This window comes from Gossypium arboreum, chromosome 11 (genome assembly GCF_025698485.1).
Source record: "Gossypium arboreum isolate Shixiya-1 chromosome 11, ASM2569848v2, whole genome shotgun sequence".
In the NCBI taxonomy this organism is placed as follows: Eukaryota; Viridiplantae; Streptophyta; class Magnoliopsida; order Malvales; family Malvaceae; genus Gossypium; species Gossypium arboreum.
In genome coordinates, this window is record NC_069080.1 from 46176342 (window position 1) to 46195369 (window position 19028).

General features: G+C 33.1%; 1 protein-coding gene across 1 annotated transcript; it reads right to left on the reverse strand.

The window, feature by feature from the left end:
- Positions 1-5781: 5781 nt before the first annotated feature.
- LOC108454207 (heat shock 70 kDa protein, mitochondrial-like) lies at positions 5782-9382 on the reverse strand. Its single transcript, XM_017752590.2, has 6 exons — positions 9230-9382; positions 8599-8672; positions 8443-8521; positions 7754-8320; positions 7060-7680; positions 5782-6683 (listed from the first exon to the last, which is right to left on the reverse strand). Exons 1-6 carry the CDS (start codon positions 9302-9304, stop codon positions 6051-6053), a joined length of 2049 nt encoding a protein of 682 aa, XP_017608079.1. The 5' UTR covers positions 9305-9382; the 3' UTR covers positions 5782-6050.
- Positions 9383-19028: the final 9646 nt, after the last annotated feature.

The window sequence follows — 19028 nt, forward strand, 5'->3', positions numbered from 1 at the left end:
TTATAAAATTTCCACATCATATTATATTTTCCTTTTTCTAATTACATGAAAACTTTAGCTTTCCAAAATAATTCTTCTTCCTCTCAAACAAAAATCAAATTCTTGCCTCTTCCAACTTGCTATCGTCGTCTCTTTTCTAGCTACTAGACACATCAAAACTCTTCTCTCTTTCTCTTAATCTCAAATCTTTTGTTAGTTTTGCATTGATTGGCTATAAACTCTTCAACTTTCATCTTAAAACCAAGAGCTTAATATCTTTCGATCTCCTTCTCCAGTTATCTGATTGCCTCAATTCCGAGTTATGCCATTCTTCTCGGTCTTGATGCTGAACCCATCATCTAGATTTGGAAGGAGAGCATTGGAGGCTTTGATTCTGTTAGATGAGTCTCCTTTTTATGTTTTCTTTTTTCTTTTTGAATTTTCTCCTCTTATTTTTTTCCCTTGTTTCTTTTTTCTTTTTTGACTTATTCTAATCTTTTTTTTTTTTCAAGTTCTAATTTGAGCTTTTTTTCATTTTTATTAAGTAATAAAGATTTTGATTGTAAGGGCTTTAGGTATGGTTGTTGAAGGATAAGCAATTGTCACGGGGCTAGAACTTAAGTCTGGCAAACCACACGACCTTAGACGATTTTTTTTGCTTCAAATCTGCATAAGTCAACCTAAAACTTAAAAAGTAAGAATTCTCTCGAAAATTCTCTAAGGCACCGAAAAGTATAGCGGAAGCGAACTCGAAATGAAAGAGCAACGAGAAAATAGAAAAAAGGCCACAAGAAAACAATTCACACCAAATATTTAAGTAAATGCTCTTAAATATATTCTTTAATTTTCAATAGGATTATTACAAAGGAAGGAGGAGGTCTCTATTTATAGTTGAGCTCCCCAAAACTAACGGTACAGATTGAGTTATATCAACGGTCAATATCAGAACATTTCTACAATTAAGAGTCTTAAGGTATTTAAACTCTTTACATCTTTATCCCTTAGGATTTACATTAATTTCTCTAGTAACTCTAATTTTACTGGACTGCTTCACTGGACCACTAAGGCTTCAAATAGATGGATTTCTCCATATGTTCTACGAGTGAGGCCAGTTTAAGTGGGTCAAATAAGCCTCATTTAATTAGTTGACCTTCATGAGACGTTCTAATTAGTTGATCTCCATGAAATGTTCTATGTGCAATGATCATGGGCTTTGATTTGTGTCCCGTGACATAATGGTGTTGATAGGGTTTTGGGTCTTTTATGGTGGTGGCTATTGGGATTTGGGTTGTAGGAGAGGTGGTAATAAGGTGATGGTGTAGCAAGTTGTAGTGGTGATGGGGAAGATGGTGGATATAGTTAGAAATTGTGGTGATGGTGAAGGCCAATGGTTATTCCACTAGTGATGGCGAATTGAGTGGTGGTTGAGTGTAGTGGTTAAAATGGTAGGTGTGAAGAATTTTTTTATTTTGAAATTCTTAATGACATGGAAATTAAATATTATATTTTAATCTTTTAAAAAATTTAAACTCTTAAAATCTTGAAATTACAAAAGTATCCTTCATATCACTCTGTCCCAATTATTTTTGTTAATGTTAAGATTTCATATTTATGTATCTCGATAAAATTAATTTTATATTATTTTTTAATTTTCTCATATATATATATATGACGTAGACTGCTTTTTTTATAGATGTATGATTGATATGATTAATATCTATACTGTAAGTATAGTTTATTTATAATTGTTGATTTACAAAATAAACTTCTTTGTTGAATTTATGTACAATATATAACTTTTATTTATATAATGCATAATATATATATACGGCAATGGTTTATGATGGTAAATTCTTTCTTTAGGATAATAAGTATGATAATTTTATGTATATTTTTATGAATGTATTGAGGTTAATGTTATTTTATTTATGTATTTTTATATATATTTATGCATAACCCTGTGTATATTCTAATGTATTGTTGTTTTATAACATTGTTTATATATTATCATATGTAATTTTTATGTACATTTTATCGATACTTTTATGTACATAATCATGTATATTTTAATTTATAAATTTGCATATATTTTTATGTATAATTTCATTTGTAATTTAAAATTTCTTTTCCATAAGTTGTTTATATGGTTTGAAATAATCATTTTAAAACTGTTTTTTTAATTGTGAATATTTACGTATTTATCATGAACTATTATAGAAATTGTTGTATGTTGCTTTACCTATTTTTGTTTCTTTCAAATTAATATTATAGTTTACTTTTTTATATAGTTTAATTTGTATATTAGTTAAAAATAAAACAAACTATCACTATCAATGAAATACAATAATTAAAATATGTTATTTAAAAATTAATTAAGAATTAAATGTTTGAAATCACATGCAACGTATGTGCAATAGAAATTAGTATATATAAAAGCACAAGTTTGAAAAAAATTATAATGACGATAATACCATTTATTTTAAATAGAAGTTATTATAATTATAAATTTAAAAGTAATTATATTTTAGTAGATGTTGAAGTTGTGATAATTACACATTTAAAAATAGTTATAATATAATTTACCATTATTAGTTAAGAGATATTGTGTTAATTTTAAAATAGAGTTATTAAATATAAGCATAAGATGAAGGAAAGAAATTAAATATAATTATAATTATTATTTAAAAATTTGATGAAGAAAAGAAGAGCACTAATTTTATTAATGTAAAATAGAGTTGTTACTGAATAGAATTCTAAGCATATTAATTATCACTTAATTAATATTAGAGTTAATTATGTTAATTAGTTATTATTTTGAATAATGTTATCTTGTATTAATCACATAGATTAAAACTATATTATATGTTGAATATGTTAAGAATGTTTTAATTATGATTAGAAATTTTATATTATAATATTTAAATTGATAAGTTAATATATTTTAATTATATTCAATAATTGAAACAAGAAATATTATTTTACATTAATTAATACAATTAGAAATACAATATTAAAAATTTGATTAAATATTAAACGCGTAAAATCACATACAATACATGTGACATTAGAAACTAGTATATATGAAAGCATGAGTTTGGACAAACTTTTAAACTGATGAGAATTGCCAAATCTCAAATCCAATACGCTTTAACTGATTAACTTTATTGTTTTTCCATCACCAAAAATATATAATTTTATTATTATTTGAGATTTGATAGTTTTACTATTATTTGATTTTAATAATAATTACATATAATTGTGAATGTTGTTTATCATTATGTTGTGAAATATAATGTCAAAGGCAATGAAGTATTAAAATAAAAGTTCTTTGTAGATAAAATTTTGACCATGAAAGTCAATTCTGCTCCGATAGCGGCCGAAATGCTCCATTTCAATAGTAACTAGAACAACAAATTTTAGGTTCTTTTCTAGTGCAAATTTTGGTTGGTACTTGTCGTACTAGTTGATTTCACTTGAATCGATTAAAATATGATATACCAGTAAGTTTCAAAAAATAAAAACCTAAAATATTATTTATTTTGGATTTGTTGAATTATGGAATTCATATGCATAGTATGGGATCAAATTATTGTTTAAGTTATGGAATTTTTTTATGGGGCCGTGTTATTATTTAAGTCATGAAATGATTTTTTATTTATTTATTTTGAGGTTGTTTAATGATGGATTGTAATTTTGAATCTTATTAAATAATATTATACGTAATTGATTAGTACTTTATATTTTTGTTATTGTAAAATTTACATATTATAATATTTGAACCAATGACACTAACATCTTTAAAATATTTTTTATCACTACAACCAAAGCTTTATTTTTATGAGTATTTTATATTTGAGATTTATTTAATTTCATTATTTGATATTTATAAATATTTTTATACACATATATCAAATATTTTTAAAAATAGTGATACATTAGAAACCGTACACGAATAGACTAATATTGGTACATACCAATATTAGTAGGAAAATAGTACATCCGTTGATACGGATCTGACTATCTTGATTTTGACTCATATTCAAATAACAAATTCTTTTATTTGATCATTTAATATTTTACTATCGGTTGTTTTTCATTTTTTTAATTTTCATTGCTTTTAAAATGTTATTTATTCTCTAAATTATTTTTTAAAATTAATACTTTTTATTGCAAATTAGATTAATTCTCATCTAATTAGTAAATAAATTTTTAAAAATAAATACATAAAATCATGTATAAAACACACGAAACATGAGAACTAGTACAAATTATTAACTTATCAATAAATAGCTAGTACCTTGAGGAAAGGTCTCCATGTGGCCATGCGGGCATTGTTTGAGAAGGAAAGGCTTTATTATAGCCACAGAAAAAACTCAAAACAGTTGTCATGGTGGGCATTCAATTCCTTATTTATTTTAGCATGTTATAAATAAAATGGAGAGAAAATACTAAACGTATGGCTGCCATTTTGCAATTACACACTTAGGGTTCATTTGTTTACATGTAAAAAGTTTTATGAAAAATATTTTTTTTACATTTTTCTATGTTTATTTCACAAAAAACGGTTTGATTATCGGAAAATGACTGATAGGTCAATGTAAAATAAATTATTTTTTCTAAAAGCGCAAGTCATTTTTTAGAAAAGAGCTCCTCTATAAATAATTTTATTTTTATATAAAAATAACTTAAATCAAGCTTAATATTATTATATTAATAATAAATTTTATTTTTATTTTAAAATATTAAAAATATTATATTTTTAATATTATTAAATATTCATATTTAATTATTTATATTTAGTCATATAATAAATTATTAATATAATAAATATAATTTATTATTAATTATTTAATATTTCAATTTTATTTTAATAATAGATTTTAAAATAATAATTTTAGATAATATTATTCATATATTATTGAAAATATTCAATATTAATATTTTAATAATAAATATTTATTGTAATTATAGATATGTTAATAATAAATGTTTTGTAGTATAAAAGTTAAAATATATCATAAGTCTATGTACACTTCATGATTTACAATTTAGTTTTTATACTTTTATTTTCAAGAATTTAGTCCCTTTACTTTTCAAATTTAAAAATCAAGTCCAATTATTGACATCATTAAATTTTTCTAATTTTGTTAATGTCACGTTTTTAAATAAAAAATACTAACTTAGTAGTCATGTAATTAAAAAATGACGTTGTAACGGACTTGAATTTTATGAAATAATTTTAAGAAATCTACCAAAAATAGAAACTATTTTAGACAGATTCATCCAAACATTAGAAAATATTAATTTTTCCAAAAAATTAAATTATTTTCCAGAAGTTTGAATCAGCCTTACATTGTTTGTTTTCTCTGTAAAGGACCAATAATCAGATAAACACCATGTACAAGATTCTGTAGTTTCTGTGAGAAGATTTTGGTTGACTTTATCACCTGTAGCGCTGCTGTAAAAATGAAGAAATCCACACTTCATGACCCTGAAGAAGTTGCTTTGCATTGCAAAATGCCCAACAATTAATAACATTTTAACAATTTATAAAAAATAATAATAATTATGTATCGATGTTGTAGTTCAGTTTGTAAAACTAAAAAAACTCAGTTGCCCAATTTCAAAACCCAAACCCAATTCATTAAGTTAATGTTAACGTCGAGAAGAGTAGAGACATCATTACTATTAAGTTTTCATTTTCACGGCATAATTAAACAAAACCTTATTACTTGTAAAATTCTTACAATTAATTAGTAAAAATAATGAAATAATGAAAACCCCAGAGCATCAATTCATCAGTTAGTATAAGAAGCTCCATTTTCAAGTAGATTTCGTTCATAACATGCGACACATAATATGCAAGTCAAAATGGCTTCGTTTACCTTCAAAGAATAGAGTGCTCAATAAAAACATATTCAATACTGCAAAATGAACATAAAATCCTAGGATTGCATCCACAATCCTGCAGCTTGAGTTTTTTTATGTAACGTCTATAAATCAATCTTGAAATATGATCGAATTAGTAATTGGAAGAAACATGTCGAGTATCATGTGTTCTTATTCAGGTTTTACTTCCTAGCCTCCTGATATTCTGCCTCGGGGGTCTGATCCTCACCCGTGGACCCTCCAGAGCCAGAGGAACCACCATCAGAACCAGAACCCTTACTCATGTGCTCTCCAATCTTTGAAACAGCCTTATTGGCAGCATCCATTTTAGCCTTGATTTCATCTACATTGTCCCCAGCCATTGCATTCCTCAAATCTGCCACGGCAGACTCTATCTCTGAAGCAATCTCATTCGGAATCTTGTCTCTGTACTCATTCAAGCTCTTCTCAATATTGTATATGCTTGTGTCCGCACTATTTCTCAAGTCAATCAAAGTTCTTCTCTCCTCATCTTTCTGAGCATGCAATTCAGCCTCCTTCACCATCTTATCAATCTCATCCTCAGAAAGACCACCAGATGATCGGATTGTGATTTGCTGTTCTTTTCCAGTTGCCTTATCCTTGGCAGAAACAGTTACAATCCCATTGGCATCTATGTCGAATGTGACTTCAATTTGTGGCATCCCTCTAGGTGCAGGTGGAATACCAACAAGATCAAACTCACCCAAAATCTTATTGTCAGCTGCCATGTGGCGTTCACCTTGAAGAACTTTAATTCCAACCTGAGTCTGGTTGTCTGCTGCAGTAGAGAAAACCTGAAACCACAAAAACCAGTGTAAATTTTTGCCGGGAAGAGATCTCAGCACATCTTAATATGTAAACTGAGAGGATGGTTAACAAATTAAAATACAACACCCGTCAATACCAGCAAGCAGAAAGACTATGCAATCAATTGGCACAACAATAACACTTGCACACATAAGATGGCAAGATTCATTTGTGCAAACATGTGCGCATTATCAAAACAATTTTTTTTTTCATATTCTGTTGCGGGCTATATTACCGATAGAGAGAATTAGCTGCTCTCACACTTTAAGTATTGGAACAGTTTTAAATACTACCAGTGAAGTTATTGTACTCTCAAGTCATGAATATATCCGAGGCAACACAGAAATGTATCATAATACTGACCTGTGATTTTTTTGTAGGGATAGTTGTATTTCTGTTGATCAACCTGGTGAAAATTCCTCCAAGTGTTTCTATACCAAGTGACAGAGGAGTTACATCCAACAGAAGCAGCTCCTTAACATCACCTCGAAGGATACCACCTTGAATAGCAGCTCCCATTGCAACTGCCTCATCAGGATTAACCCCTTTGCTTGGAGACTTGCCAAATATTTCTGATACAATTTCTTGCACCTTGGGAACACGAGTCATTCCTCCAACAAGCAATACTTCATCCACATCATTGAGGGATATTCCGGCATCCTTCAAACAATTCTTACACGGAATTCTAGTTCTCTCAATCAGGCTGCTGACTAGACCCTCAAACTTGGATCTGGTTAGCGTTATATTTAAATGTTTTGCCCCTGAAGCATCAGCAGTTATGAATGGAAGGTTGATTTCAGTTTGGGATGTAGATGAAAGTTCAATCTTAGCCTTTTCGGCCGCCTCACGTAGCCTCTGCAGGGCAAGCCTGTCCTTCGAGAGATCAATGTTATCAGTTCTATTATATTCACTCACCAAGTATTCTAATAGTGCATTGTCAAAGTCCTCTCCACCCAAGAAAGTGTCTCCATTTGTTGCTTTTACCTGATAAAAAGGCTCTCCAAGTCAATCAATTTAGCAAAGCATGAATAAAACAAATAAAGAAATACAAGCATACCTCAAAAACACCATTTGAAATTTCTAATATAGAAACATCAAAAGTACCACCTCCAAGGTCAAATACTGCTATGATACCCTCCTTGTTATTCATCCCATAGGAAAGCGCAGCAGCAGTTGGTTCATTGATAATCCTTTCGACATCTAACCCAGCAATCCGCCCAGCATCCTTGGTGGCCTGCCTTTGTGCGTCATTAAAATATGCAGGAACAGTGATAACAGCTTTGGTCACCGTTTTACCAAGGTATGCTTCTGCGGTTTCCTTCATCTTTGTTAGAACAAATGCACCAATCTGGCTCGGGGAATAAGTTTTTCCATTGGCTTCAAGCCAAGCATCCCCATTGGGAGCTCTAACTATCTTGTAAGGTACCATCTTCATTTCTTTCTGTGTCTGAGCATCATCAAAACGTCTCCCAATCAGACGTTTTGTTCCAAAAAATGTGTTTGTTGGGTTGGTCACAGCCTGCCGTTTGGCTGGTGTTCCAACAATTAGCTCCCCCTGCTGGTTGAAGGCAACCACAGATGGTGTGGTTCTAGCTCCTTCAGCATTCTCAATTACCCTAGGATTCTGCAGAATACATACAAAGGACTTGAACAATCTGAATAAAATAGTTCCCATTTTCACAAAAAGAAATCCAAAATATATACTTCAACAAAGATCAATAATATTAGTCAGGAAGAATAATCTACCTTTCCCTCCATAACTGATACACATGAGTTGGTTGTACCCAGGTCAATACCAATAACATCATTACCAACAGGTCTTGAGCTGTAATGCAGGAATAACATCTTAGCAAATAATTAGCCACTGAGATTTGATAATGTTTTGAAGATATTTAAGAATACCTGAAGGATCTTGCCAAGGATGCCCATTTGACCAGTGGAGACCTAGCCAAGGATGTCTTTGCATTTCCAGTCAACTATATTAAGAATAAGAAACACTAGTAAGCTTCAGTGGCCAATTACAAAAAGTCCACCAGCAATATCTCATCAGAAAGAAACGAAACAACAATATTTCAATTTCTTTAAGTAAAGGTAAACCCAGAATCTTTCATAACCACAAACACATTGTAATCAGCAATTATAACAATTCAACAGCTGTTGCCTAACTAATGATGAACCAATCGAAGTTTAACTTAAACCCAAAATAAGTCCTAAAAGCTTTTTATTTTATATAGTTGATATAATTTGATCAAAAGGCTAGGCTAAGACCCAAAAAGATGAGAGAAATGAAAGAAATGAGAAAAAAAAAAACTCCATTGATGGTATTGCAACATAAAATCTTTGGCCTTTAAACAAACGAAAAAAGCGGGCAAAGACTCGACCATGTTCCCCAGAAATAGAGGAATCAAGTTATTACAGAGTTCTAAAATGAGTTAACATGAAAGAAAAAGAAAATGGAAAAAAATAAATCACATCAACCAAAAAGCAACAAAGACAGGAAAACGCAAAAGACCCAAGATAAAGAGACACTTACGGATCTGCAAGCGGAGAGAGACGCGGAGTGAAGCTCACGGCGCTGTAAAGCACGGCGGAGAACAGAAGCAGCCATGGTAAGAGCAAGATGATGAAGACCGTAGGGTTTAAAAGGCTGTGCTAGGGTTTTAGCAAATCTGATTGGTGGGCTTTATTTAACATTAAGGGATTTGTGATGAATGACTGTTTTACCCTTGCCTAATTTTGAGAAGGACGGTTCCGTTGGTGGGCTTGGAAGGGTAAAATAAGAATACGATTAGAATATGTCAACGTTCAAAAGTTAGGGACCGTGGGCAACAAGAAATATGAGCAAAACTAATCCCTCAATATCTTTAGGGGTTTTTTATTTAGTGAAGTACTTAATAAAATGTTTAATATGATATTTATATTTTGAAAATATTTAATTTAGTATTTTAACTATTAATATATATTTTATTATGATATATGTATTATAAACAAAATAATATATAAAAGATGAATATGAGGATTTCTATTGCATTCTATATTTTTCATCATATGTACAAGTAATATATTTCTCTCCCTATATATAGGGAGACTAGACTCTTCATATTCTAATACATAAATAGGAAATTAGTTACAAGAAGATGAAATGTTTAAGGTTAAAGAAGATGAAATGTGGAAGGTTGAGGGCGATGAAAAGTGAAAGGTTGAACATCCACTTAATAGCATTCAAAACACCCCTTGGATGTTCATTGTATAAATAATATGCCTAATTAAAAACCTTATTAGGAAAAAGAGTATATAATCATTTGATACATTGTATATCACAACCAAAAAAAATGTAGTGTAATTTACTCCCCCTCATGTAAGTATCATTTAGGATCTTTGAGACAACGCAATCAAATGTTGAAAATTAACTTCTCAAATGTGGCAGTAGGGAGATCCTTAGTAAAAAGATCTGCTAAATTCTCACTTGAACGAATCTGTTGAACATTTATATCTCCATTCTTTTGTAGATTATTAGTGAAGAAAATTTTTGGTGATATATGTTTTATTCTATCACCCTTAATTTATCCCTCATTAAGTTGTGTAATGCAAGTTGTATTATCTTCATATAAGACTGTTAGAGCTTTTTTTCAGAGCATAAACCACAATTTTTTCATATGTGATGAATTACAGACCTTAGCCACACACATTCACGACTAGCCTCATGGATTGCAAAAATTTCAACATGATTAGAAAAAATAGCAACAATTGTTTGTTACATAGAACGCCAAGAAATTGCAGTACCACTATATGTGCAAACATAACCAGTTTATAATTAAGCATTATGAGGATTAGTAAGTACCCTACATTTGCAAATCCAACCAATTATGTTTTGGGTAGGTTAGGGAAAAATAAACGCATATCTCTTGTACCTTGAAGATAATGAAAAATATGCTTGACCCTATTCCAATGACTTCGGGTTGGACAAGAGCTAAATCTTACTAATAATTTGATAGCAAATGATATATCTGATCGTGTATAACTAGCAAGATACATCAATGCACCAATAGCACTTAAATATGGTACTTCAGGACCAAGAAAATCTTTATCATTTTCTTGAGGATGGAAAATGTCTTTATTTACATCAAGTGACCTAACAACCATTAAGGTGCTCAACGGATGTACGTTATGCATGTAAAATCTTCTTAGCACTTTTTCTATATATGTTGTTTGATGCACAAGGATTCCATTCTTTAGGTGCTCAATTTGTAACCCTAGACAAAATTTTGTCTCTCCAAGGACTTTCATTTCAAATTCTTTTTTTTAAGCACTTTATTGTCATTAAAATCTCTTCAGAAGTCCCAATGCTATTTAAATCATCAACATACACAGTAATTATAAAAAATCCTGGCTCAAACCTCTTTATAAAAATGCATGGGGAAATAGGATCATTATTATAGCCTTCCCTCAATAAGTACTCACTAAGGCGATTATACCACATGTACCCAAATTGTTTCAGTCTATTAAGGGATCTATTTAATTTGATTGAGTAATGTTCTCGAGAACATGAATTGCTGCCTTTGGCAGTTTAAAACCTTCTTGGAGTTTCATGCAAATGTTATTATCAAATGGGCCATATAAATAGGTTGTAACTATATCCATTAGGCATAAATCATGTCCTCTTATTCCTAGACTAATCAAGAACCTAAAAGTAGTTGCATCCACCACAGTAGAGTATGTCTCTTCTGTAACGCCCCAATTTTCGGGAATCCTGTGAATGTTGGCATAGGTTTAATTATGTTAGTGGGCCTCTAGAAAGCCCAAACTTAAGATAGAACCCGACAATTTTAGTTAATTTTTGTTCCATAAGAAAAAGAGGGTGAAATTATGAAATAGGACCTATGTGAAAATGTTTGAAAATGCTATAGGCTAAATTGAAGTGGCCAAATAAATAGGAGTGCAAAATAGGAGGATTTGCATGACAAACCTCCTATTTTACATGAAGTGGCAAGCCATCATGTTGTAGACAAAATGTACACTTGATATCCATAATTTATGGTACAAATTGATACAAATTGATAATAGGTTAGGTAAATGTTCCATGATAATAGGTTAGGTAAATGTTCCATGATAATGGGTTAGGTAAATGTTTCATGATAATGGGTTAGGTAAATGTTTCATGATAAGAATTTCATGTCTTTTGTATTAAAGAATTAAATGGATGAAATATGAAGTTTTATTAAAAGAAAAGGGTGAAAAGAACAAAGTTTTGTCCATCTTTGTTCATCATAGCTGAAAGTTAGAGAAGAGAAAGAGAGGAGAAAGCTCTTGAGTATTTGGTCATTAGGAGGAGGAAAATTGAAGGTAAGTTCTTGGTACCTTGCTTCTATTTTGAGGTTCATGAGTTCTTCTTGATTCTACCTTAACTCTTTAAGTATATTTTGATTTTTAGTTGTGTTGTGAGCATTTAGTCATGAATTAAAATGAAGGAAATGGTTGTTGTTTCATGTTCTTTTGATGAAAAATGGAAGATAGGTGAAGTTGAGCCAAACAAATAAGCATGCATGTGCCTTAGATGTTAAAGGAAAAATCAGCTAACATGTTGTGCTTTAAAATGATGAAATGGAGATTATACTTAAGTAAAATCATAGATATGTGATGATTGATTGGTGATATACATGTTTAAATAACAAGCATGCAAGTTAGGTGTGAAAGAGTGATTTGGTAATAAATCTGCTTGGGACAGCAGCAATAATGTGACTTTGGAAAATCACCATAAATTGTGGAAGATGAGTTAGAAGCTGCATAAATTATGTAATTAAAGCTTATTGAGTCTAGTTTCTAATGAAATAAACAAGAACATATTTTGAATTCTGTACAATGATAAATTTGATTCGTCATGAGGGGTGGTCAGATTAGTCAAACAGTGAAACATGGGAAACTTTGAGAAAAATCTGGTATTGATTGGCTAAACCAAAAATTCTGAAAATTTTATGGATAGAAGATATATGAGTCTATTTTCAGGGAAAATTAACGACACTTGATTTGGAGTTTTGTAGCTCCAGTTATAAATAATTTAGTGACTGTTGCTCAGGAAGACAGCTTGCAGTGAAATTATGATTATGTGGTAAACATTGACAAAAATTTGTTAATGAGTTGCTTATTGATTTCTTATAAGCTTACTATGATCTGTAGGTGTGGTTGGCGAATATTGTAAGGGGTTAATCGTAGTTTGTATTTGAATAGTTAGATTAACGTATTAGTAATCCAATTGTAGGTGGTTCGTGTGTGGATCTCTCAAGATATCGTCATAAGCAGTGTGTAATCGACACCCTCTCATAGACTAGATTGGCAAAAGCCGAAAAGTGAAATGCCGAAAAGTCAGTATTTTGGGAATTTATGAGTGTACGAATGCTCGTAAGATAGTTGGGTTTGTATATTTGGTAATCTAAAGTAATAAACCGCAGACGCTGCGATTTCGTACATTTTGATAATTTGGGCTTAATGGGCCAAAGATTGGGTTCATGGGCCAACGAGCCCAATTCGTAAGTATCTTGTGTAAGTGTTCGATAGTACGTAAATAGTTAGGATATGCATGAAAACCCGAAAGTAGCTAAATTACTATAATACCCTATGTATGGAAAATTATTTGTTATACCCCTATTTGCAAAATTACCGTTATACCCGTAGGGTTAATTTTGATTGAAAAGCATAGGGATCTGATTCTGTATGATGGATGCCATGATTATATATTTGTTGCATGGGGACATGGGTTATATTATGGAGGAAGCGTTACGGTGGCTATGCCACAAATATTCGATCCGGTGGCTCGCCACATATATCTGATACGGTGGCTCGCCACGATTGAAATCAGATCTAGTGACTCTGTCACATTATCTGTTCTGGCAGCCATGCTGCAAATTCTGTGGTTTGTAGCGGTTGGGTGGGTCGAGTTGTCTCCTCACACGGTGTAAGGTTGGTACGGGGGTGTATACGGTTGGATATGGTTGGGTTTCTGCATAAACATGTAATATCTGTTCTGTTCTGTTATGGGCCTATGGGCTTTATCTTGAATTCTGTTCTGGGCTAAGGCCAACTTATTCTATTTCTGTGGTTTAAGCTGATATAGGCTATGGTTGGGTTAATTTACACACTGAGTTTCCCCAAACTCATCCCTTTTATTTTCATCCACGCAGGTAATCCCCAACCATAGTGGCTTGGAGCTGTGAGGGAATTCGGAGTGGCCACCTGTTCTAAAAGTTTGATTTTCTTTTGGTGAACTGGACATCCTTTTATTTACGTTTGAAGTTTTGGGTTTTTAAATGTAATAAGGCCGCTTAATTATTTTTGATGCTTTTAATATGTATTACTAAGATAGGTATTACTTATTTTAACTGTTGAAATTGGATAACTTTAGGGCGCGTTTTCAAAAACAACAATTGATTTCAAAATAACACGACAACAAACAAAGCTTCCGCAATGAAAGTATTTTCCAAAATTAATCACTTTTCCTAAAAATGACTTAATCAAATCGGTTTCCTAGAAATATCCATGATGTTAAGGTGTGGCAATGGTGGTATGCATGTCTAGGATTGGATCCGAAGGGAGCTTGGTACTTAAGCAGTCCGATGGACTCACGACCTCTTTTCTGGTTTCCTACCTGGTGCACAGCTTCTATTCACTTTAACCCTTAATAAATTAATCTTTTGAACATCAAGTACGATTTTCTGGACTTAGAATGGAATTTTTTTTTTACGTTTTTGATGTGGCATGCCGGATCCGACCATAACTTCTGGGCCGGGTTTGGGGTGCTAAATTTAGTGGTATCAGAGCCTAGGTTGCAACAACTTGGCTGTGGAATGGGTTTACAAAAACAAAGATTTTCGATAACGAAAATTTTATAAAGAATGCGAAAAACTCGATTTTCAAAATTTAGATCTTTAGAAGGTGGCATTAGAATCTCCTCAAGCACGTAAGTATTACTCGAACTCTTCGAATATTTTTCAATTATCTGTCAGATGAAATCCTACTAGGATACTCTAGATAGGGTGATCTGAAACCATAGGAAAATCGATAAGAGATCAAAGCGTAGCTAGACTTCGATTCTGCGAAAACAAACTCGAACTATCATTCGATTCATAAAACATCCGTAATAAACACTTGGAATATTAATTGATGCATAAAATTCATAATCAAGATAATACGATATGAGTACAAGAGGCCGTGGATGGAGCCGAGGAAGTGCTCGGCGAGATCTTCGTCTTGAGACATATGCTTGGCGGTGGATGCCCGTACCACCGCAATGAGGTAGAGTCTCATGATGCGGTGCCAAGGATGATGCCCTGTCGCAGGCAATGCTTCGTGTTCTGGAAAGGGTTGTTGGGACAAGTTCGGGCAATGGAATTCGAGGATCTATTTCTGAACGACTTCGGGCTAACGGAGCGGAGATCTTTAGGGGCGTGTCTGGTATAGCCCCGAATGTGGCGGAATATTGGTTGGAGGCCATAGAACAGATTATGGACAACTTGGACTGCTCTGAGGAGATTGTGAGTGGGGTATCTGTACTAAGTCATTTGAGTCACTCGGTTAAGGTAGACAAACTGTATAGGGATGTACCCTTAGAAACTCAAGGTAAGATTTTCCCTGGAGATCTGATGGAGTTACCGTTAGGAGAGTTTGATCTCATTTTGGGAATGGACTGGCTTGTTAAGCATAAAGCGACTCTGGATTGTGCTGTTAAATGAATGGTGTTAAGGACCACCAAGGATGAGGAGGTTATGGTGATAGGTGAGCGAAGGGATTATTTGTCCAATGTGGTGTCAGCATTAAGAGCTGAAAAGTGGATTCGGAAAGGTTGTGAGGCCTAATTAGTATTTGTAAGTCAGTCGAAAGAGGAGGGACTGACAGTGGATAAGGTTAGGACCGTAAAGGAGTTCCAAGATGTTTTTCCGGAGGAGCTTCCAAGACTGCCTCCGAATCGAGAAGTTGAGTTTGGAATAGACTTGTTGCCTGGAATGGCGCCTGTGTCTATTGCACCATATAGGATGGCACCGAAGGATTTAGTAGAGTTAAATGCTCAAATTCAAGAGTTGTTGGATAGGGGCTTTATTAGGCCAAGCGTGTCTCCATGGGGAGCACCAGTGCTATTCGTGAAAAAGAAGGATGGTACGATACGGATGTGCATTGATTATCGCCAGTTGAACAAACTGACGATTAAGAATAAGTATCCACTGCCAATGATTGACGATCTATTCGACCAGCTTAGAGGAGCTTCTGTATTTTCCAAGATCGACCTTCGATCTAGATATCATCAGTTAAGGGTCAAGGAGGCAATATCCAAAAGACGACATTCAGGACTCGGTATGGTCATTACAAGTTTCTGGTTATGCCATTTGGACTAACGAACGCTCCTGCAGCGTTTATAGATCTGATGAATCGTGTGTTCCAACCATTTTTGGATCAGTTCGTAGTCATCTTTATTGACGATATCTGGTATATTCAAACTGAAATGAAACATGATGAGCATCTCCAGTATAGTCTTTGTAAGTATTAAGGAGAAGGAACTCTTTGCGAAGTTCAAGAAGTGTGAATTTTGGTTGAGGAGGTAACCTTCTTAGGACATGTGGTCTCTGCTGAGGGGATTAAGGTGGACCTCGTAAAATTGAAGCGATTTTGGAGTGGAAGCCGCCTAGGTCGATGTCGAGAATACGGAGTTTTCTAGGGTGGCGAGGATACTCTGAAGGTTTGTGGAAGGTTTTTCGTGATGGCGGCACCTCGACAAAACACATAAGGAAAGGAGTATCGTTTGTATGGACTAAGAAACAGCAGGAAGCTTTTGAGAAGTTGAAGAAAGTTCTGAATGAAGCACTTATGTTAATTCAGCCGGAGTTTGGGAAAGATTTTACTGTGTACAGTGATGCATCACACATGATTTTGGGCTGCGTGTTAATGCAAGAGGGTAAGGTGGTTGCATATGCATCACGATAGCTTAAGCCTTAAGAGGGAAACTATTTGACTCACGATTTAGAGTTGGCAGCAGTGATATTTGCACTTAAGATTTGGAGACATTACTTGTAACGGAGAAAGGTGTATTATATACACCGACCATAAGAGTCTTAAGTATTTGTTGACTCGAAGGAGTGAACCTTAGGCAAAGGAGATGGATTGAGTTGCTTGAGATTATGATGTTCGATCGAGTATCACCCAAGCAAGGCTAATGTGGTAGCCGATGCTCTAAGTCGTAGAGTCAGATTCGATCCGAGAGCAATGTTTGCTCGTCTCGAGTCAGTATGATGATGGAAGTCTGTTGGTGAGTTGTAAGTGAGGCCAACTGGGTGGATCGATTAAGGAAAAATAGTTGAACGATGAGTCTTTGGTCGCTCGTTTTCAACAAGTTAAGGAAGGAAACTTCGAGTTTGGGAGCGAGAAGACGATGCAACAAACAATACCCTCATCTGTTTGGATTAGGTAAATTTCAAGGACGAAATTTCTTTAAAGAGGGTAGAGTTGTAACGCCCCAATTTTCGGGAATCCTGTGAATGTTGGCATAGGTTTAATTATGTTAGTGGGCCTCTAGAAAGCCCAAGCTTAAGATAGAACCCGCAATTTTAGTTAATTTTGTTCCATAAGAAAAGAGGGTGAAATTATGAAATAGGACCTATGTGAAAATGTTTGAAAATGCTATAGGCTAAATTGAAGTGGCCAAATAAATAGGAGTGCAAAATAGGAGGATTTGCATGACAAACCTCCCATTTTACATGAAGTGGCCAGCTATCATTTTGTTGTAGACAAAATATACACTTGATATCCATAACTTATGGTACAAATTGATACAAATTGATAATAGGTTAGGTAAATGTTCCATGATAATAGGTTAGGTAAATGTTCCATGATAATGGGTTAGGTAAATGTTTCATGATAATGGGTTAGGTAAATGTTTCATGATAAGAATTTCATGTCTTTTGTATTAAAGAATTAAATGGATGAAATATGAAGTTTTATTAAAAGAAAAAGGGGTGAAAAGAACAAAGTTTTGTCCATCTTTGTTCATCATAGCTGAAAGTTAGAGAAGAGAAAGGAGAGGAGAAAGCTCTTGAGTATTTGGTCATTAGGAGGAGGAAAATTGAAGGTAAGTTCTTGGTACCTTGCTTCTATTTTGAGGTTCATGAGTTCTTCTTGATTCTACCTTAACTCTTTAAGTATATTTTGATTTTTAGTTGTGTTGTGAGCATTTAGTCATGAATTAAAATGAAGGAAATGGTTGTTGTTTCATGTTCTTTTGATGAAAAATGGAAGATAGGTGAAGTTGAGCCAAACAAATAAGCATGCATGTGCCTTAGATGTTAAAGGGAAAAATCAGCTAACATGTTGTGCTTTAAAATGATGAAATGGAGATTATACTTAAGTAAAATCATAGATATGTGATGATTGATTGGTGATATACATGTTAAATAACAAGCATGCAAGTTAGGTGTGAAAGAGTGATTTGGTAATAAATCTGCTTGGGACAGCAGCAATAATGTGACTTTGGAAAATCACCATAAATTGTGGAAGATGAGTTAAAAGCTGCATAAATTATGTAATTAAAGCTTATTGAGTCTAGTTTCTAATGAAATAAACAAGAACATATTTTGAATTCTGTACAATGATAAATTTGATTCGTCATGAGGGGTGGTCAGATTAGTCAAACAGTGAAACATGGGAAACTTTGAGAAAAATCTGGTATTGATTGGCTAAACCAAAAATTCTGAAAATTTTATGGATAGAAGATATATGAGTCTATATTCAGGGAAAATTAACAGCACTTGATTTGGAGTTTCGTAGCTCAGTTATAAATAATTTAGTGACTGTTGCTCGGAAGACAGCTTGCGGTGAAATTATGATTATGTGGTAAACATTGACAAAAATTTGTTAATGAGTTGCTTATTGATTTCTTATAAGCTTACTATGATCTCGTAGGTGTGGTTGGCGAATATTGTAAGGGGTTAATACGTAGTTTGTATTTCAATAGTTAGATTAACGTGTTAGTAATCCAATTGTAGGCGGTTCGTGTGTGGATCTCGTCAGCTTATCGTCGCAAACAGGTGTGTAACTGACATCCTCTCATAGACTAGATTGGCAAAAGCCGAAAAGCTGAAATGCCGAAAAGTCGATATTTTGGGAATTTGTGAGTGTGCGAATGCTCGTAAGATAGTTGGGTTTGTATATTTGGTAATCTAAAGTAATAAAGCTGCAAAGATGCGCGATTTCGTACATTTTGATAATTTGGGCTTAATGGGCCAAAGATCGGGTTCATGGGCCAACGGCCCAATTCGTAAGTATCTTGTGTAAGTGTTCGATAGTACGTAAATAGT

Bases quoted from the DNA above. Each gene is read 5' to 3' on its own strand.
- LOC108454207 (XM_017752590.2), bottom strand. From the start codon at position 9,304: ATGGCTGCTTCTGTTCTCCGCCGTGCTTTACAGCGCCGTGAGCTTCAC. The intron at 8,673-9,229 runs GTAAGTGTCTCT...TTCTTAATATAG, and splicing joins CTCTCTCCGCTTGCAGATCC to TTGACTGGAAATGCAAAGAC. The intron at 8,321-8,442 runs GTAGATTATTCT...TGTATTCTGCAG, and splicing joins TATCAGTTATGGAGGGAAAG to AATCCTAGGGTAATTGAGAA.